At 40.8% G+C, this 22,073-nt stretch overlaps 1 protein-coding gene across 2 annotated transcripts in view; it reads right to left on the bottom strand.

The window, feature by feature from the left end:
• Positions 1-3,447: 3,447 nt before the first annotated feature.
• The window catches only part of FSTL4 (follistatin like 4), a 314,392-nt gene continuing 295,766 nt past the window's right edge, over positions 3,448-22,073 (bottom strand). Inside the window, exons 12-17 of one of the 2 annotated variants that reach the window (XM_053991315.1) lie at positions 20,831-20,857; positions 15,563-15,681; positions 13,651-13,800; positions 12,949-13,056; positions 9,872-9,981; positions 3,448-6,774 (exon numbers count right to left, since the gene is read on the bottom strand). In XM_053991315.1, the coding sequence (XP_053847290.1) occupies positions 6,072-6,774; positions 9,872-9,981; positions 12,949-13,056; positions 13,651-13,800; positions 15,563-15,681; positions 20,831-20,857 (1,217 nt within the window). In that variant the 3' untranslated portion in view covers positions 3,448-6,071. The remainder of the gene's footprint in view (positions 6,775-9,871; positions 9,982-12,948; positions 13,057-13,650; positions 13,801-15,562; positions 15,682-20,830; positions 20,858-22,073) is intronic. The other variant, XM_053991316.1, reaches the window with a different exon arrangement.

Genomic DNA, 22,073 nt, shown 5'->3' on the forward strand with positions numbered 1-22,073 from the left:
ACCTCTACACCCTGTTGTGACTACAGGTGGTTGCAGTGCCAGCTGTGGTTAGACTCTCTTTTAATTGAAGAGTAACTGAAGAGCACACAGCTCCTGGGCTGGGTATCTGATGGCACAGGAGTGATGTGGCCATCAGGCCGTGCCTGGCATCACCCGTGTGCAACAGTGGCAGAAACCTGTGCTGACCTGGGAACTGGAGCTGCGCTTCTGGAAATGCCAGTGCTCTGACCCTTGGAAAATGGGATGCTGCTCGTTTGATTTAGTGCTTGTCTTGTTTACGAGGCACAGCTGGCTCTCTGCTCTTGCTGTGCTCACTGCCTTCATCTGATGGCTTTGGAAAACTGTCAAAGACACCACAGACTGCCAAGGGTTAGTGAAGTGCTGAAGTGCTTAATTAAACAAGCCTCTGGGATGTGGCAATTTGCTTGGTAGAAGCTCCACACCAGGACTTTTTATTTTTCTTTATTTTTGTTTTCTTCTAAAGTTAGTATTGTGAACTGGAAAAAAATATTTTTCATGCATTTTGTTTTCAGCTACAAGCATTTGGAAAATATGACCCACAATCCCCATATTTCCTAAACTCAAAAGACGAGACATTGCAAGAGCGTTTTGTGCCACTCAGATGAGTTTGCACCTTATTTCATGTTTTTCTGGAATAAGGGACAAATAAAACCACAAAGGAAAAACCCCCAAAGGTGGAAAGCTTCTTTAGTAGCCAGTCACGTCTGCGAGGACTGTAAGTCACCTGAGCATGCTGTGCCAAGGCTCCGAGGGTCATTAACAGCAGTGTGAAGGCACCACTACATCTTCCCTCTGGGCTGCATGGTGATGACCTTTTACTGCCACAGAACTGAGTAACGGGCATTAATTCAGCTAGTGCAGAGAGTGGATTGGGCCAAGAACTTAAAAAGTTGCACTGGTCCTGCCCAAACCATCCTGCTCTTCTTGTACAGGCTGTAAATCTCACTCAATGTACTGGGCAGCCAGAACTGAGGGAATTTTGGCCAATGCATTAAGCTGGGCTGCACAGCCAGCTCACATTGCATGGGATAAAAAAATAAATGAATGTCAGGTCTGTATTTGCAGCCCCTTCATCAGATGGCCCTAGCCCAAGCTCAGCTCAACCCCCATAACTCGAGCCATGACTCCCAGGTCAGCACCTTTGCATTTTTGGGGCATTCTGATTTCTAGCACATGTGAGCAGATGTAAGATTCCTGCCTGCCTGCCTGTCATTTTTCTCTGTTTTCAGGCTTATTTAAAAAAAAATCTTTATAGCCTTGTTATTTTATTCTTTTAGAAACAAATGTTAATAAACTAACCAAACAAACCTTCAACCCTCTTGTTGGAGGCAGGTTAAAAAAGAGTGACATTTCAGGTGTGTTTTTCCTCCACTAGCAGAGAGGAGCAGTCCATTGCTGGGCTTGCAGTGCTTGGCTGGGCATTTGTCTGGTCTTCAACACCACACACCATCACACCATCTTGTGTATAAAAGAAACACATGAGTCTTCCTGGCCTCCAGATGGAGAGATGTCCCTGTGTTTTATTTCAGTCTACTTCAAAAAGTTAACAAGAATATAAATAAAAATCCCTTTCTGTAGAAGTGGTTGGGGGAAGTTGGCAGCAGCCAAGTGAGTGGGACACCACAGTGATGTTTAGGAGCTGTGCCCACATCATGGCTGAAGTGCCTTGTGCTACAGGTGCACAAAGGGGAAAGGAGGTGTGAAACGTGGATTGTGGATGCTCCATCCTTGGCAGTGTTCAAGGCCAGGTTGGATGTGGCTTGGAGCAACCTGGTCTAGTGGAAGGTGTCCCTGCCCATGGCAGGGCTTGGAATGAGATGAGCTTAAAGTCTCCTCCAACCCAAGCCAATTTCTGATGATTAACTCTAGAAACAGCAGCTGCTGGTACCTGTTGTGGAAGCCCACAACTGGCTGAGGGGATGCACATCTGTAGGTTGAAGGGGAGCTTGCCAGGCTGGGGGAAATGAGCTCTAGTGAGTAAATAGCAGCACTGGAAGAGCCAATTGGAAGATTGATCTCTGTTTCCTATAACTTAACCATACTACCATACTATACAGACTTCAGGCTTCTTTTTGTTTTGGTTTGTGATTTTTTTTTTTTTTTTTTTTGTTGACCCATGAGAAAATGCACAAAGCAGTGAGTCAGGTGATGGGTGCTGGTTTTAGATGGGAATCCCATACAGAAGGCCAGTGCTGCTCCTTGCCTTGCATAATGCACTTCGTTAAGAAGAGCAGGATTTACCCCCAGGTTTTCTAAGAAAGCAATTACTGGAGAGTGAGGCAGTGAGTCATAAGGGTACATGGCAGAAAGGGAAATCCCTGGGTCCTGGGGGGGTCAGTGAAGGGTGACAGCTATACCTGTAACCTGAGAGATGGTCACAAAGCCTTGTACAGGGAGGGACAAAGGTGGTCTTAGGGAAAAAAATACAAAGGCATTATGGCATGCCCACATCTTTTATGAATAACTAGGTTATTGCACATATGTCTCCCCAGCCTCTGTTCCTGTTCATCTTGTTGACCTGCTGCAGGGTCATACAGGGAATTAACCATTATCTCCTTACAGAATTGAGATCTTGACCTGTTTTATCTGTTCTACACAGCACCCAGCACACTAACAGGCACTCCAGCAATTAAGACCTAATCATGGTATAAATCAAGTAAATAAGTACCTGTCAACAGGTCATCAGGACTAGTGTTCCTCTTGGGCAATCTGTGCTCAAGGAGGTCAGTGCAGCAAAATGGCCCAAGGCCTTCAAGGCAGAGTGTTTTTCAATAGCCCGTCATGAAATCTCTTTTGCAGGGGGGACCAACCCACCCTGCCAGTTCCCATCTCCCACCCATTCTGCAGACAAGCCTACCAAAATATTTTCATACTTCTGTTGATTTTTTTTTAGTGGTACAGAAAAATAAAGTATTTAATGATAAGAATACGTTAACCATCACAGATTCCAAATGAAGGACTTGAGAGTTTTGCTTCCAGTTTAAAAGTGGATGGTTTCTGAACAGGTACATCTATTCAGAGAGTGAAAATATTGAGGGAAATACTAAGACAAAACAGCATTTCTATCCTACTGCTGTTTAACCTCAGTGATGAATGGCAAATGCATCTGATCTTGACATTGGAGTCTTAGTGGGCAACCAAGGATTATTTTTCCCATGATTCTAGCGTCAGAACATCCTACTGACATATGAGTGTATAAGATAATGAAAAGATCATTAATTCAATTTAGATCAATTTTGATGAATCACCATGATTAATTAATAATTTAGTAACTAGGAATTAAATGTGAATTGGTGGAGAACCAAAGGATAGTGAAAGAAATTGTCTGCAAAGAAATGTAGTCTCTTTTGACAGAGTCGAAAGGCAAATATGAATTTAAACATTTTTTGAGTATATATAAAATTTCTGCGTTGTAAAAAAAAAATATCAGAGTAACAAATGTGCAGCACTTTAATGTCAGATTTGACTGTCATTGGAACTGTTCACAAGTAGTGTGGACAATCTAAATTATACTTCATTTTCTAAGTATGATATATAACCATTAGGATACTTTAGAAAAACACATCACCGGAACTTGGGCTGGAGAGGGAACAAAGGGAACATCTTTGGAAGGTTCGAGTGGGATTTTTTCAAGTGAATGTTATTCCAATACTTTGCAACAAACAGGAAAAAGTGAGGTCTGTTACACATCTTTCACAGCCTATATATAAACCAGCCCCAAGAATATTTACCTGAACATATATATACAGGTTTGTTTTTTTTTTTTAATATTCTTAAAAAAGTAATATTTGCTTGATCTATGACACAATGAACATCTCTACAAGGAAAACTTACCATAGGCATAATAAAATACTCAAGAAGTCATAAAAGGTAACACGAGAGCAGTGTTTGGCCTTGGTAAAACACATTTAGGATGGCTGCAATGTATGGATACAGCTTTGTTCAAGAAAGGAGCTGTGCATATTTAAAGGTACTTACAAAGCTGGTCTTCTCCTTTCTTTGACATGGGATATGTTTCCTAATGGGATGAATACAAAATCATGGACACCATGCATTGCTGAAGGAAGGCTATGCCCATCTGTTTCACATGTCTGTGTTGCAATGATGGAAGAGTTTCTTCTAACTCCTATGGCTCATAAGTGAAAGAAATGTAGGATTCAGAACATGGATGTTGAAGGACAATTTCAAGGACTCCATGGTTAATGAATTCATAGGATTCAGCTCCCCTTCTTCGTCTGTCGGAACAGATTTTTATATTCTCTATAGAACTGAAATGGTGTAAAATACCTCAGGTCTACAGCCATGCTAAAATGCTGCTCTTCTGATAAAGTTAAACATTTAAAGCAAAGATTTCCAGTGTTATTCTGTATCCTTCTTGCTTAAAATCCCTCTGTATATGTTGTGGAATGGGCGACTTAAAGCATCTGTGGAGGGAAATAATTACACCACTACCTATCACTGCACATGTTCAAGGGCAGCTTTGTACAGATTCTGGGCAACAAGGTCCTTGGCAAACCAAGCTGGGTCTGTCCAGAGGCCAATGGGTGGCTCCAATGCTACTGATATTTTACCTACAGAGAGGTTTCACCCACAAGACCCCATTTTCCAAGCGATGGTTACAACTGCTTGGATGGCACCACTTCTTGCCTGGCTCTGCTGCCACAGCTGCTTTTGCCCTCGTTACTTCATGGTGATGGATATAGAAAGTTAGAAAAATGCAAATAGAAAAGTTTTTTATATCTTCCAAGTGTGCAAATAAATGGCTGTATGTTTTTATGGGAACTTGACTGAAATTTCTCAATGCCAGCTGTTGCATTCTTGGATAATTCAGCTGCTTTTCCATGAATGTCTTTGCTCATAACTAAAAGATAATTGACTATAAACAAGTGTACTATAAACAGAAAGGAAAAAAAGAAAAACACAAAGAAAAATTGTTTCCTGGTTGTTCTGAAAAGAAATAGGCAAATTAAGGCTATGAGTAGAAAATGAGTGAGTTTTCTATTAAAAATAACCTCTGTTATTTTAACTGTTATTTTATGAAGAACCAAGTGATTCCAGTACTCCTAAATATTTAATGAGGGAAACGAATGATTTCTAGAACTGTTGCTGTCTCCGATGGGAATAACCATAACTAATTCTCTGCCCCCAAAGCAGATTTTGCATATTGTTCCCAAATTGACCACACTCATGAGCCGTTGAAAGACTAATGCCACCTTCTCAACAAAATTGTTTACATAAACTCTGACCCCCCTGTCAGTATTTTCCAGCTTTTACCCATGTCTGGATGGGTAATGGCCTGGATATTTCATGGCAAATTTCTCAAATACAATCACACAAATATGCACTGGAAGAGGAGGGACTCATCCCATTGCCTTCAGTAGGACCAAGAGCAAAATGAAGTGCAGAAGCAAGCGAGCTGACAGTTACTATTTCTGTGATGCCTCCCTCTGAAATCACATCAGCAAATCCTCTCAAAGCCATCCTGCAGAGAAAACTGATCAGTTTTCATTAAATCACTCTCCTAGGTTTCTTTGAGTTGAAAACTGCTCTGATGTTTACTTTCCCTCATCATCCAAAGGTGAATATTCAAAGGTGAAAAGTCCTCGTTGCTGCTGTCTCCCTGTGCTGGGGTGGGGTGGTCAGTGCAGCCAACAGGCAAGGGATACAGGGAAGAAAACTGATGCTTGGACATAACATAAATGCTCCTCAGTATGGGAAGTCAAAATCTGTTTTGTTCTACAGAATTACTAGGTTTCGTGGCTTGTATGATATCTCAGTGGAGATATTATTCACTTCCCAGCATTTTTCTCATAACCACAAATCATACCCACAAATAAAAAAATATCCCTTCAAAACCACTTCCTATTAGCAGAGCATACCTTATATTATAAAACTTGCAAGTAGACCAGTGTTGTACCATGAAGCCTATACAGCGTTTTTTTGTCTTTTTGTTTTCCCAGTGTAAAAATATACAATGCTACTGCTCATTTCCTGCAGTGTAAAGGTCCAACTGGTCCTTGCCTGCTGAAGGCTCTACTGCTACTGCCCTTTCATACCTCCCCAACCCAGACCACTGTATTACCCCTCCTTATACCTGAAACCTCACAGCGTAATGTATTTTGCCTCCCATTTATAACAAACAAGGAATCTTTAGCTGGTGTAATGAGATACTGTCCAAATAATCCACTGTCTTTCATAATTCTGTTGTAGCTGCTCCAGGGCCAGTCTTTGGATGTGATAGGGTCCTTTAAATTCTTCAGTACATTCATTCTCCCCGTCGACAGCTCTACAAAAAGCACATCTGTTTGCAAATGTGAAGTAGCATATATATAGTACTGATTGCCTTCAGTGAAAGAGGGTTGAAATGTCAGATCAGATACGTGTACGTTTGTTTTTAAGTCATAGATCAACTTGATTTCCCCTCGGACAGTGAGAGCCTGGACTCGGATCCTGCCGCTGCCTCGGTCCGCGCTGACCAGGTACCGCCCGTCCGGTGACACGTGCGGCGTGCCCGACACGCGGCCGTTGGGGCCGATGACGGCGTCGGTGACGCTGTCGATGACGAGCTGCGGCGAGGCGGCCGCCGAGCGGCTCCTCCTGCACTGCACGAAGTAGTAGCCACCCAGGTGAGTGTACGCCATGGCCTGAGGCACGCAGCTGTAGGCTTTGAGGTGGATGGTCTTGATGTGGGTCACGGTCTCCAGGTCAATCTTGTGAACCGCGTGTTTTGACTGGTTAAAAATGAAGCCAAACCTGAAAGAGAAAACAGGACACTGAAGTCACCTCTGGAGACATGGTGACTTGCTTGAGCAAAGACAAAAGTCAGCAGAATTGGGGACCTTTTATTTATTGTTTTAGGAAGCGTGTGCAATAATGCTGTCCCTTTTTGTAAGAAATGTCTTGTTTTAGTGATTCTAAAACATCCTAGAGGGAGGGATATATTTCAGTTCAAATTAGCAACATGATCCTGGAAATTTGAATATGTGCTTAGCTGTTTAAATCTTTGAGAGCTGAAATCTTTTATTGGGAAGACCAATTTCTATAGAAGTGATATCAAGATTTGGGTGTTCAGTAGGCTAACACTGACCAGGTTTGTATTTAATCTGTCTGAGATTACAGTCATGAAATTCAATATATACGCAAGCATTCAATCTCAAAATAGAAAAGCATTCAAAATAAAGCAAATTGCTGCCAGGTTGGGGTCAGAGAGTAACTATATATAATAGATATAGCTGTGTACAATATAATGTATAACCACTGAATTAAGACCATATCTAATCTCATATCTTAACTGAAAGCACCAGAGGGAAGCTGTGGTGTGTGTTTGGTACCTGTGGTGCCTAGGAACCACTCCAGGAGATGGCAAGGCTGTGGTGTAGAGCAGACTCTTAAAAACCATGTCAGCCCAGGGAAGATGTAAAACATTTCTTGAGGAACATAACCAGGGTGCCCTGAAGATAAGGGGTCTTTATTTTCTGTCGCAAGACATGGCAAAAACCAGTGAGCAGAGGATAAATGTTCTGTAAAAGATATATACTGCAGCACATCTGACCTTTGCTGAAGACAAGAAAAGGTCAAGAATAGCCAAGAAAGGTTTCTGCTTAATTTGAGAGGGAGGCTTTAGAAACAGCCTGCTTGTGTTCCACTGGATTCACTGACACTGACTTACAAAAACTAATTTTACATTGACTATCTTTTCATCCATTCAATGCAGACAGAGGGAAATGAAGTGAGTGCTTAGTGTTGTATCTCTTCCTCAGAAGATGTAAAATTGCCTTGTGAAATGTGGAGAACAACATGCTTCTGTGCAGAAAATACATATTTTGCTTGAAACACTAGGTTTATTTCTTTATTCTTAAACCATCTGTCAATGAGACACTCAGCAATGATTTCACTTCTAAAGAATGAGCCAGTGTAGTGTGAGATCCCATGAAAATCACTAGGCTAAGCCTTTCATTTCCCCATTATACTCACATCCATTAGAGACTTCACAAAGTATCAGCAGTGGAGAGTCGTAGCGCACTGTGTGTGTGGAAATTGGATATGACACTTGTATTTCTCCTGGATGAATGAATTTTATGTACACTTTAAAAAGTGCTTTCCCTTACAGCTTTTTTTTTTCCCCAAGACTTCCTTAATACTTGGCCAAATGCCTGAAGAACTTAAGAAATTATTTTTATCATAAACTTCTGTTTAAAGAAGTGGGTCAGGAGATATTTTATGTGCCCACAGTTGCAGAAGAGGCTCAGCCCTTGCATGAAATCTGTGATCTGAAATCTCAAATCAAACCTTGCACTTAAAGAGTTTTTAATAGACAACAGTCTACCCTTGGAACTAATAAAAATGGATACATTTCTAGATATCCATCTAAAATAAGAGGCAGCTGAAATACATATGCAGGAATATTTGCATACAAATATTATTTGGCTAGTGGAAGAAATTGCTTAAATGTTCACCTTCCTGGGAAATGCTGGTACTGCCATTTATTGTTTCTGAGTGGAGAATTTAGAACATCATCTCAATGAGTCTCATTAGCCTGCAAGCAATTATTTTTCTCTGTGCTGAGGGTGAGAGAGAATAGACAAAGATCTGGCCCTGAACAAATGCAACAGGAAATCAGGGACAGCATCTGCAGCTTTGCATATGGAAAACTATGGACAGTAATCTATATTTATTATTTCAGCCAACTAATCACACTGAAGCAAAAGGACAATTAAACAAACAAAAATGTGTAACTGTTCTACCTTCCTGTCTTTGAATCCAATTCTCACCTTCTCAGCTCAGGCTTTAACATTCAGCAGAGTGATCTACCTCCTAGCACTACTATTAGCCATAATGAAATTGTGAAAGAAAACTGGAAATATGAAGTAGAGAGAAATTACAAATGACAGCCATGAGGCATGCATCATTATTTTCTGTTTCACCAGGCAAAATGATTTCTTTTGGAACAGATTCAACCCATAATCATTTAAGTGTAACCCCTTCTCTCTTGGTGTTTCCTGCAGGAAACCTAAGATGACTGTAAAGAGTTACATTATGTTTTTTGAGTGTTTAACTTAGTTAAAGTATATAGAGGACAGAAGATGGTTAAACAGTTGGTATAACATGGAAATAATAGTATAAATTGCTGTGCAGTTATCATCAATTTTGTTAATGTTAATGGGAAGCTTCCTGTGCCTGCTGGGAAGCAGCCAGTATTACTCCAGGTTATTAGTATGTTAGTTACACAACCTCATTAACCATGACATCACATTAACATTCAAAACTGATAGTTCATGGAGGTTTTGCTTTTTTTATCTGCAGTGCATACAGTTTTTCTGCTCCAGCCATAAAGCTCACACAGAGATCCAATACTTGAACAAATTGGAAGCGTGTGAGAGAACCACATATTAGACTTCAGTCAGAGTACACTTTTACCACTTCAAGCAATATATCCTTGACACAGATTTATGCTCAGATCTGTAACAGTTTTGTGGCAAGGAAGGTGATTTTTGGGCCACCAAATTCCTGGCACAAGTAAGCCAGGGCAGTGTGTCATAAGCTGCAAGCAGGGATGGCTCACTAAGGGGAGGTTTGAATGCCTGTGCATGGTCTAAGGGAAGTCTAGGATTGTTTCTTGCTGTTTATTGATTAGCTGAATAACCACTGGCAATTTCCTCAACCATTTTTCCACTTCATGTGTGAAAATGGGAATAAATGTAGTTAAGATTCATCACAAATTCATTTATTCATTCACCCACTCATTCATTCACTCACTCATTCATTTATTCATCCATATCTGTAAAGTGCTTTAAGGTTATGAGAAGGAGCAGCATGGTCACCATTATTATTCATTAAAATAATTTCTCACCTAACATGATTAATAATAAGATTTGTAGGTGGTATAAAAAAATCATCCACTCCTTCAAAGGGTGTGTGAATAACATGTGGATCCTCTCCAGTGCTTGCCTCTGGAATTACCTACAATAAATACACACAAGGTTGAGCACAGGATAAGCACTGAGTAAGGCAGAAAGGTAAATACAGATTAGAGACATGCACGGTACCGAGTGGCTCTTTCCAGGCTGCAGTAGACTCAACTGATTAATGAGTTCAAAACACTGTTTGGTGTAGCTGTCTTGAAAAGGTGTGCTAGCAAATAGTATTTGAGGCATGACATTTGTAAGTTAAGTACACAACTTCATTTTTATAAGTTTACATCTTGAGAAAGAGCAGTCAAGCAGGAGCTGAAGCAGTATGACAACAGTAGGAACATAATAATTTATCCCTCACTGTATAAAGTAAACATTTACTTCATGGTCATATTTATTAATCTCACTTTAATGCACAGTGATAATTTACCACCCTGAAGGATCAAACACTAACTCACAGCAGTTAATTATCACTTTGAAGGAGAAAAACTGTTCATCCATTGATATAAAGTCCAGGGAGGAGTGGAGAAGTGCCCTTTGGCTGTCCCCTGGTCCTGTCCTCCAGCACAGCACAGATCTCTATGGACAGGGGAACTCAGGTCCTCCACTGCTCCAGAGAGGAAAAGTTTCCAAAAATTAAAATGTTAAATACTCAAATTGTTTGCTGGGTTTAAGATGACTTTAGTCCATTCATTAGGACCTTCTGCTGCTCTAATCTGCAGCAGTTGTTGCTTTGAATTTATAGCTACATAACTCATGAAAGACATGCTAAATCCCTAACAGGTTTATTTCAGACAGCGGTTCTGGTCATGCCATTTAGATTTCTTCCAATTAGATTGCTCAAGAAGGATGCCCCCCTAGCACAGTGCTTTCAAGAGGCCAGATATTTGCTTCCAACAAGCCAGTAATGGCCAAACAACAGCATCCCGTTAGTTGGTTGCACAGGCAGTTTGATAAATCCCTGACTTCCAGAGGAGTGGAAATTTAGATCAACCTCTGTAAGCAGCATCTTCATTAAAAGAAGGTATTTTATTGCATGTCTGCAACCAAACACTACAGATTTTAAGAAGGAACTTTGCCCAATTAGTCACTGCCCACCTTTTGGGAAAGAAGGTCAGAAAAAAAAAGATCTGCTGCTGATGATGCTAATTTCATCTTTATGTGTGTAACTGCACATCATACAGATAACAGAAAGGACTATCTGAGGCCTGGAACCTTCTAACAAGTTTCCAACTGTGCATTTGGTGTGTTCTCCCTAATAATGACATGCTTGTGCCATCTCTCCTTTAATTACAGAAACTCCTCACAGCTGGATGGAGGAAATTAAGTCAGAAAGGGTAAAAAGAGCCCATTTTGTCTCCTTATACCCTGCACAGGAAAGTCACATCCCCAGGTGAGACAACCTGGTGCCGCTGCCCTGGAAACCTTCATTTACATGCCTCCATTCTGGCTTTGGCAACTTTTCCTGAAATTGCCTGTGATGAGTAGCTGGTCCAGTCTTTATTATTGACAGTCAGCACTGGATGGAGCACACGGATGGTGGGGATGGCTCATCCCATCTTCATGGGCCAGTATCTCCAACAGAAGCTTTGGGTAGCCCCACAATTAACGTAGACTCCAATTTGTTGGTTTTTAGGTCAGAAAGCACAGCCCCCCTTCTTCTCTGCCTGCTGGGGAACGCTTTAATGTAGACTTAGCAGCAAACACTTCTGGCAGAAGGAGTATTCACATGACACCTATTTCCAGAAAGGCTGGGCAGCAAGTGCCAGAAAACAACTACCAGAGAATGGGATGTCTGGATGGATTAAATCAGATCCATCAACTGGTGTCAACTCTGTCATACAACATATAGCAGCAGAAAAATGTCCCACTAAATGGCTATTCTGCATATTCTCTGTACTGCCAACAGAAGAGTAAATCTGCCAAGGTGATCCAGAAGTGGAAGCTAATAACTCCAAACTCATGTGCAGCGCTGTGTCCCAGTGTCACTGTGGGTCTGGTGGTGCTGAGCATGGAGGAGTTCCATGGATATCACTGGCACCCCTGCACTGGAATCACTAACACCCAATAACACAATTTGTCCCTGAGGTTTTACTTCTCCTGGTTTGGCTTTTTTTTCTTCATGCCCTAGAGAGCCCCTTTTTGCATTTTACTGTGAGAGACTCACAGAATCACAGAATTGTTAAGGTTGGAAAAGCCTTCTAAGATCATCAGGTCCAGCTATTTCCCCAGCATTGCCAAGTCCACTACTGAACTATGTCCCCAAGTGCCACATCTACAGGTCCTTTCAATCCTTCCAGGGACAGTGACTCCACCATTGCCCTTGCCATCCTGTTCCAGGGCTTGAGAAAGTTATCAGTGAAGAAATTTTTCCTAATACCAACCTCAACCTCCCCTGGCATAACTTTAAGCCATTTCCTCTTGTCCTATCACTTGTTACATGGGAGAAGAGACGTACTTTTATCTGGCTCCAACCTCCCTTCATGGAATTGAGAGACTGATAATGTCCCCTCTGAGCTCCTTCAGCTGCTCCTCACCAGACTTGTGCTCCAGACTCTTCCCCAGCTCTTGTTGCCCTTTTCTGGACACATCCCAGAACCTCAATGTCTGTCTTGTAGTGAGAGCCCAAAATTAAACCCAGGATTTGAGGTGCCTCGCCAGTGTTGCAGAGCACAGCAGTATTGTCCTGCTCACAGCCAGCTGCCAGCTCTTGCTGTATAACTTTTTGGCACTTGGCTCTGTCACCAGTCTTAAAACAAAACAGACCTTGGCACAAAGCAGTCCTGCTGTCAGCCTGTGGCACAGTCATTGCTCAAAAACAAATTAAACAGCAGGAAAAATATGTGAGGATGGACAGAGGAGGGATGAATAAAACACACTGGATATGCAAATGAAACAGCAGCTTTATATCCAGACCATTAAATGCTGTTAATTACCTGCAACCCACCAGCCACCAGTGTGTTACCAGTGATGCTGAGCCCAGGAAGAGCAAAGGCTCCAAAGTGTAAGGACTCACCTGCAGTGTGGATGATGATTTCCTCATGTCCCCCCAGCTGAGCACCCACACTTGATCATGGGACTTGTCATAATGTAATTTGGTTGGTAATGGGTCCACATCCAAGGACTTAAAAAAACCCAGAGAGAGTTATTTACACAGTGACTCTAATGAACATGACAAATACTACATCAGTTCACTGCAGGCATTCTCATGCACCACTGTTATGTTCCCTGTGCAGCTTTGCCTTCAAATCAACTGGGGGATCAGCAGCAGTTGAAACATTTGGCTGTTTGGTGTCATTTTCTGGGTAGACATCACTCCATCTTATGCTGTTACTTATAGCCAGTAGATCAAGGGCCAATTTCTGTCTGAATTGTATCCACACCCGCTCTTTCCATTTCTAAGCACCCTTTCCAAACTGCTTATAACCCAGGTCAGGCAGCTAAGCCAGGAATTCGTCCTAGTGTTATTTTACCAGACTCACTGTAAGCTTGGCTGCAGAGGCAGCCCTGAGACTCCAGCCCACAGAGGAGTTTATTCCTGCCACTGAGGTTACAGAACAGTGAACTCCATATGATGCCACTGGTGAAAGCAACATAGGCCAGCTCTTTATTGATCAGCAGATCTTTGCCCAGCAGATCCACTGGGCAAAGATCTGATTCTTTTTGTCCTAGATCAGGTCTTTTGTCATCAGTGAATAATGTGTTCACTTGAAAGTACCTGTATGACTTTTTGAGTCTGGATATCAATTATCATTACTCTGTTCTGCTTTGGCTGTGTCACATAAATGTACTTGTCTCTGACATTGACCGCTGAAGCCCAGAGGCAGGACTGAGTGTCTTCACCTTCCACTCTAGGACAGATCTCCTCCTGAGGGGTTAAAAAAAGAGAAAGTTTAATTTTTACAAGTTCAGGGCCTGGAGCAGCAAGAAGCATAGCTTTGTAAACTGCAGGAAAAAATCCCTGGGGATTCCATTAGGATGATATTTCTCCCCTTTCTTTCCTGGAAAACATGAAATAATTAATTTATCAGGTATCACACTTCAGCCTGGCTCTATGCAATGATATTAAACAGCTGGACCTCCTGCAAACTTATATTTAATTTAAATAACCACAGAGCCTATGGATTGATCTTTTGAAGCACACTGTGGTTCATCAAGACATGCAGGACTGTCAGCATTTATTAGCAACAGAACTATCACTCTGTGCTTTGAAAAAACAGTGATTTACATTAATTGAGTCACTGCTTTATATTTTTCATAAAGTCTTCATTTTCTGCACAGGAGTTTGAAGTCACTTTTGGTCTCACCAACAACTCTCTGCATGTTTGCTACTCCTCATTGCTCTTCCTTCTGCCAAGATGCTTTATTTGAAAGAGCATTTGTGTGGGACCAGGCTGTGGGGAGGAAATGGGGTAAAATGAGAATGAACACATATAAATTTCAGTGAGCAAAACTGTTGATTTTAGACCTTATGTTGGGTAATATTAATTAACGGCCCAACATACCTAAGGGAAATGTGATTGGAGCTGCATCAGAGCTTGTTCAGGGAAAGAGGAGATACAACAAAAACCAATGCCAGCACTGTGTCTGTACTGGAGGAATAGAATAGAATAGAATAGAATAGAATAGAATAGAAACTAGAATATCCTGAGTTGGAAGGGACCTACACCATGTGAAACAATTATGGATAGAGAGCTGTCACCTGTAAGCAGCACAGCTCTGCTGGCTGAGTGTCTTGGTGGAGACATGAGTAAGAATTGAAGATACAAAACTCAATAACTTCCCCTTTTAAAAATTAGAAAGTAAGTAAAGGAGTGGCTAAAATAGCATTACTGGATGTATTTCAGCACCTGTGTTTTTTTAAGAACTGACAGTTTCATGAGGATATGCCTGCTGTACATTCCTATGCAGGAGTACATAACACAGGTCACAGAACACTGACCTCACAGAGCCTCCAGGCACATGTTATCCCACTGGCCATGTTGAGCTCCACCGCCTACAAGCCAGTGCTTGACATTTCTGACACCTGAAAAAATTTTCCTTGTAATTCCTAAAGCAAGGGTTAGGTAAATTCAGTGCAGACAGAAAAGTGCCAACAGCAAACACAGACAGTGCAGTCTCTCTCTCAGTGCAGAAGATGAAGAGGATCTTCATGGCACAACCATTTTCTGGGCATTCTTATTTGCCTCCCTGCTGCAGTTTAACATGGCAAAGCACTTCCAAAGAGCTTCCAAAGTAGCTCCCTTCTTTGCCTACGGAGCCATCAGTAAAAGGAGCACCGGTGAATGATGTGCACATCTCTCTGCTATTGACTTTTGTACCTTCCCTAAAGCCCAGTTACAAATTTGGGGCATGGATAAGTAAAGAGATCAAAAGGACAAATGAAAATCTTTGCTTATGTGATAACTAACCAAATTCTCTGCAGCATTTCAGTAAATCCTCCATGTCAGCCTTAGAACTTACGTGGATCCCCTGATTTTCAAGAGAAGATGCTATACCTCAGGGATGCATGAAGCCCACCAAGCTCCAACATCCCTGTGGCAAACAGGTCCTTTAGCAATAACAACCTTTGAAGAGATTAAAAGAAAGCTTCCCAGCTGTCAGCTGTAGCTGCCGGGTTCAGGACTTACATAACTTGTGAAAATCCTCTCTTCAGGCCTGATATGTCTCTGGATTTCACATTCGCTTGGCTGAAGGACAGTGATCCCATCATCAGAAAAGACATAGAACATATTCCCAACACTCAGGCCTTAAAGGGGGATAAAGAAGAAGAAGTTGGATTCTTTTTTGGTATGTATCCATAGCTGTTAGGATTTTAAAAGAACTTGTCCTCCTCTCCCGACAAACAAAATCTGCCTTACATAAAAGTTGGTCATTTGGATGCAGTTGGAGCATTCACAAAATCAAATTTCATGTCACAACAAGGGCTTCAAGGAGTGAAGAGGTACAAACACGTTCAAAAATGCATTGCCTTGGTGGCTGTGGTTGTACCCAAATAATTATGGCTGAGTCTTGTAAATAGGTACCAAAACAGGATTTGATCCCAAGAAGCCTCTCTGTTGCACTGCTACCCCCTCAGATTATGAATTTGTTTTTTTCCTATTATTTTATTAAAAACAGCTTGACAATAATTTGAAAACTGAAATACAAGCTTTAGTTAAAATTAAAGTGAAGGTGATCCTGTTACAGACAACTTGACCACTGGTAACTGTGATGTTAAATGGAAGTGTTTTGCATCTGTACCATGAATGGAAATATATAGATTTCTCTATTTTCTTAAACTATCTGAAAGAACTAACTACAGCCACCAAAATAAATACATTTTTGAAATCTTGCAAACTGTAATTCACAAATGTGGAGTAGTTCAGCATTGCATTAGCACTCATTATCCAACCGGGGCATTCCAGGAGATTTGGAAAACTGGCTGATTGTCATTGCTTTGCCATTAGGAGATTGTGTTTTATCACTTCTGTCATGCTACACGGAACTGCAGTGACAAGATCTTTAAGAAATGTTCAGGATCCTTTCAAACACTCTAGTTTCAAAGATCCAATCATTCCATTTTTTCACACCACCACCAGTAAGTTTTTGCAATGACCACTGTCACCCCTAGCAGTGTTGATAGTGTACTTTATCTGCCAACAATATGGTGATGCTATAATTTCTATCTTCTAATTAATTCCATTTTTCCCATGGAGAAATGAAGTCCCCATTCTATGGCTCTAAACAGTGTTCCATGTTAAAAATTCCCTTTGCTGGTCCTGTGGTGGCAGCTCTAAGTACTGCTCAGAGAGACAGAGTTTCTCACATTTCTTAACTGTCTGCAGGATTAAGATCTAAATCATCAGAGGAAATTTGACAGTAAAAATATGGATAATTTGGATAAATGCAATTTTGGAAAATTTTGTAAAACACATTGTATTTAGTAAGGCTAGAAGGGTGTTTTTGTTGCTAAGCCCCCTTCTTTTGATGCCAAATACATAGCTCCAGAGAACAATGTCTCAACATGTGGTGTTTGCTGCACTGACATGGTTCAAGTGAGTCTCTGAACCATAGCACAGAAATCTCCCAGTTGGGGCATCAGGTGGGTGCAAGAGCTGTGATCCTCAAATGTGATTGCACAGGGCAGGATCATGCATTTAGGAAAAAAGCTCCACTGAGAGTTATTTCATGGACTAAGGGTTACTTTTTTCCCCAGGTATATTGGTAACACATTTCATTCAGGCACTTTGGACCAAAACCTGCGCTCCCAGCATCCACACAACTCCCACCTGCTTTAGTGGGATTTGATGAACACATCAGAGGGCAGAATTTGACCCTGCCTGGAATGAGTGCCGACATTTCATAGGCAAAGGATTTCAATCCTAAGAAGTGAAAACAGGCAGGCAATCAATTATGACTACTGTGAAGATGCTTATTATTATTTTCATGCACAAGAGTAGCGTGATTTTTGTCTGATGATCCTATTACAATGAAGGTGTATTTAAGAAGACCTTAATTACCCACAAAAATACTTTGATAAAAAATTTTACCCCAACAGGTTTAGAAACAGAGACTTGGCAAGTTCTACGACTTATTTTACAATAAAATTAGTCCAAGTTTTTTTGCAGACTGATTAAAATATACTACAAATTCCTGAGAGCATTCAGTTACTCTCTTTTTAAAAAAGTTTGTCAGTTTAAATTAAACTACTTTTTTTTCCCCAGAGATTGAACTTCATATTGATATTTAGACCAAGCAGGATTTTACTAGACAAACTAGGTGTTTTATTGTGACTTGTTTTATTGAAACATTTGCCAAATCCTGGTTGGGGTACATCCTAAACAATCTCATGGACATCAGTAGAACAGACTCAATTTTGATTATACTGATGCAACTCTTTGGTGCAGAGAATTGGGAATTATTTCAGTACAGAGGTGGGCAATGAAGTATTTGTGTTTTTTTATAGTAGTGAGGCAGGTACTAAATTGGGAACTGGGGGACTAATGAGGAGTTTAAAAAAATTTTTTCCTTTTGAATTGAGGACGTTTCAGGTTAGATGACACAACTAGTTCAAAACCCAAAGGCATTATAAAAGGCAAAATACTTCACTTGTATAGCAAAATATCCCTAATATAAAAAAAATCCATTAAGAATGGGGAAGGTTTCCTAAACATAACAGTTCTTATTTGATCCACTCCAGATCAAGTTGGCTCTAACAAAAACAAACATTGGGAGGACACCCGGTATCAACAAGAGTTTATTTGAGAAATACAGTGTCTCCCTCAGTGTACGTTTATACATCCCTCCTTTGAGATCAAAGGGCAAATTTTTCACCATGGAATACTCTCCTCTGATCTGATACTTAAATAGTTTTCCTCAGCTTAATCTAAATACTTGGAAATATTTTAGAACTTAAATTTGGTAATGAAAAGGCTTTTAGCTTTTTAAGTGCATACACTCACATAACTGCTGATTGCCTGCTGGCACAAAATGCTCCTTTTCTCCAGGTATTAGGTAAGCAATACTCACTACAGAAATGGACACTGTCATGAAAAAAAATCTCTGCTTCATATTTGGGCTACTCATGGCTTTCTCTGGACAAAATTAAAAACTATTTGTACATTGAGTAAATACTGCATGTGCTTCCAGCCCCAGGTTTAACTGGCTGGTTGCCCTACATGCTTTCATTCCTTGAGGTGTTGCTTGTGCATGGTCTGAAAGGTTTTGGGAACAAACTGACAGACTGACTTTTAAAATGACCAAATACTTATATTAAAAGTTTGACTTGCAGCAAAAGTTTGTTCTATACCATATTTTGTTTAGGCATTTTCCCAAGGTTTTAATTACTCCAGACCTTGTGGGGATGAGGTAGGAGCTCAAAATCTACCAATGCATTTGTTAATATTGGTACTTTCACATAGTAAGGAATTGAAAGAATATATTAAAATGTAAAACCAAAAATACCATTCCTGTCTTCCAGCTTTCTCTGTGCCAAGATTTCACATGCTGAAGTATATTCTAGAATGAATGTGCCTGTTAAATACTACAGAACAACACAAGCAAGGTAATAAACCCGCTTTACAGATACTGAATTGTTTAGGAACATCAATAGCAGATCTGCTTTCCTGGCCATGTTTTGCCTCAACATGGCTCATACTTTCATTTAAAAAGTGCAAGGTTGATAAGCAGTAAGTCCATCTATTTAGCAAAATTATAATAAGACTTTCTGCAACCAACTTCTCAGCTGTTCTTTAAATATTACTCTACTTCTACCTCTAGTAGGATTATCCAGCTGCTTTCTTTAAAAAGGAGCATAAGGGACACTGTAAATAAACAGCCATGGAGCATCGTGCAGGTGATTCTGGACTGATGAGATGCATGAGAGATTTCATTTCCAAGCAGAAGGGAAATAACAATTCTTAGTGCCCATAATGCCATTTACAGGAACATCAGCAGTAAAGACTCCTCACAGCCCTGCAACAGGAACCTGCAGGTGGGGTATTTAGAAAGAAGTGCTGGGGAGCTCTTCTAGGTGACTGAGCCACCTCGCTGACCCCCAGTGAGTTGCATTTGACTTGGGTTGGATTAGAAGGGACTTTAGAAATAAACTAGTGTATTTGCTGTATGTGTCTGTGGCCAACAGTGGCACTGACAGTGTGCACCAGGTGTTTGCACACCTGGCCCAGGCTGCTGTGGTCACCACGCCCTGGCACCTTGTGCCAAACCCAAGCTACCCAGAAAGCTTCCTGCTGAAAGCTCACCTATTGTTTTGGAGTACCTGGAGGCACTACTTACAAAGGGGCTTTGCACCCTCCAAAAGCGGAGTGAGCCTGAAGCCCTTCTTGGAGGAGCAGCGTGAGGGAGTTTGGGTGTTTGCAGGGGCAGGGGGACATGGCCAGGAGCAGTTTGTCACTGCACAGCAACCTTTCCCACAGAGCCTGAAGGACACCAAGATCTCAGCTGCCTCATAAACATCTGGCAGTTGTAAAAAACTGGTTTACATCTGCACTTCAACCTCAGAACCTTCCTCTAGGGAGTGGATGTCCTGCTCACAGCCCTCCAGGAGCCCAAGGTCACAGGGTTCCCTCTGCACACCTGGGCTCCACACCTAGAGTCAGATGGACAACCTGCATGAGAGCCCCTTGGGCTGTTGCATGATGCTTCTTATGGGTGTTTTGGAAATTATGACAGCACAAGCTTGTACAAAATGAGGTGGTTTAAAGGGCCTCCATGATCTCTTTGAGTCAATTAGCTGCTCAGGATGGCTTTTTTTTTTTTACTTTGGCTTCCAAGATACACAGTTGTTGACCTTGTGAAGGGCACACTGCAAGTTTGATCAAACTAGAGCTCTTAACTGCCAATTAAAACAAGGAGAAATGGGGCAACCTTTACCCTGCATTGATTCAAAGGATAGAGGGAAGAAAACCTGTTGTGGTTTGGATTTTTGTTTTGCCTAACAGTCAAGAACACAATTTCTGCTGTGCACCTAGAAAACATCAATACATGCTACTGAAAAGGAAGAGCTTGAACTGCTTGCTTAAAAATGCAGTATATTGAATTTATGCCTTACTTGTTCAATTATGGTAATTTGGGAGCACTTCTGACACTTTTGTGATTGCTAATGCAGCTTGAAAATCTCAGGCTACTCACATTTCTGGCAGTATATATAAAATTCATATTTTTATATATTTTATGGCCATCTATTATTTCATAGTGGGAAAATGCAAGAAGTTATAGGTACAAGAGTGACATCTCTTATTTGAATAATTTAGCTTTTAAAAGTCTGGTCTGTACTTAATCTGGTGACTGTGAAAGTTGATAGGGTTAGTGGCAAGTCAGTGGAGAATGGCCCATCATGGAATTATTAAAGCAGACAAGCACATTATCACTACGACAAAAGAACTTTACTGCAGTACCTTCCTCTCGCCACAGTATGTTTGCAACTGCAGCATCAGAATATTGGGAAAGCCAGAAAATAATCAGGAAAAGAAAAAAAACAACAAAACAGTGTCAAAACTTTCATTGTATCAAGTAACTGAACAAATATGCATGTTTACATGAACTGTTTAATTGGTGAAAATTTTGTAACATTCATTCAAATAAAATACCAGGAAAGACAGAGAGTTCTAAATACATTTGCTCCTTCTAGAGACAATTAAGAAACTTTGACATGGGAAAAATCCTTCCTGAAATGAAGGCAGCTGTGCAAAGATCAATGACCTACTAAAGAGAAGCTGTTACCTTCAAATGCAGCTGCAGGTGTGGTACAGCCTGTGGTTTTCTGTGCAGGTTCAATGAGGGAACACAACATGGAATTATAGACTCATTAAGGTTGGATAAAACCTCTAAGATCATCGAGTCCAACCATTAACCCAGCACTGCCAGGCCCACCAGCATCTTTCGGAAGAAGCCTGAGACTGGCAGCTACAGCAGCTGCACCCTTGGCTGCACTGTCTCTTGGAACTTCATGCAACTGCATTCTTTCAGGACTCACATAAGCTTTGAAAGTACACCTGCGTTTGAATTTCTGTTCCAGATAGATCCAATTATTTCTCAACATACTGTAATTTCCCTTGCTCAAGTATTCAAGGGAAAATGACCACTATTAACAAGAGTACATAAATCTAGTTAATGAGGAACAGGATATCTTTTCCTAAGATTTTTCTTGAAAGCCCATATTTATGGGTAACTTTGTTTCAATTCTTGCTTTATATTAGCAGCCAGAAAAGCAGCAAAAATCCCATTTGCACCTAGACTTTTAGTATCAACAGAAACCCAGGTAATCTCCCAGGCAGTTAAGAAGGCAGAACTTGGAGAGATCAGGCCTCTGGGAGCTTTTCTACTGGGAAAACTGATCACCTCCTTCAGCAATTCTGTTTTTGGGTCAGTGTGGTCAAGATAGCACTGCTGCACACCTATGGGAGATGTGGAAAGAGTAGCTGGGAGAGTATTTGTCTTTGAGGTGGAAGATAATTTTATGCTGAGGGAAACCTATTTTGCCAGTCAGTGATGTAAAAACAAATAAAATAAATATATTAATCAAAATATTTTTCAGACATCTAAATATTCAAGAATTTTGACTGTTAACTGGCTTCAAAAGAAGTCTTGTACAGAAATCAATGAGATTTATAGAATTCAACAAAATATTACATTTTGGAT

Source organism: Vidua macroura, chromosome 15 (assembly GCF_024509145.1).
Source record: "Vidua macroura isolate BioBank_ID:100142 chromosome 15, ASM2450914v1, whole genome shotgun sequence".
NCBI lineage: Eukaryota > Metazoa > Chordata > Aves > Passeriformes > Viduidae > Vidua > Vidua macroura.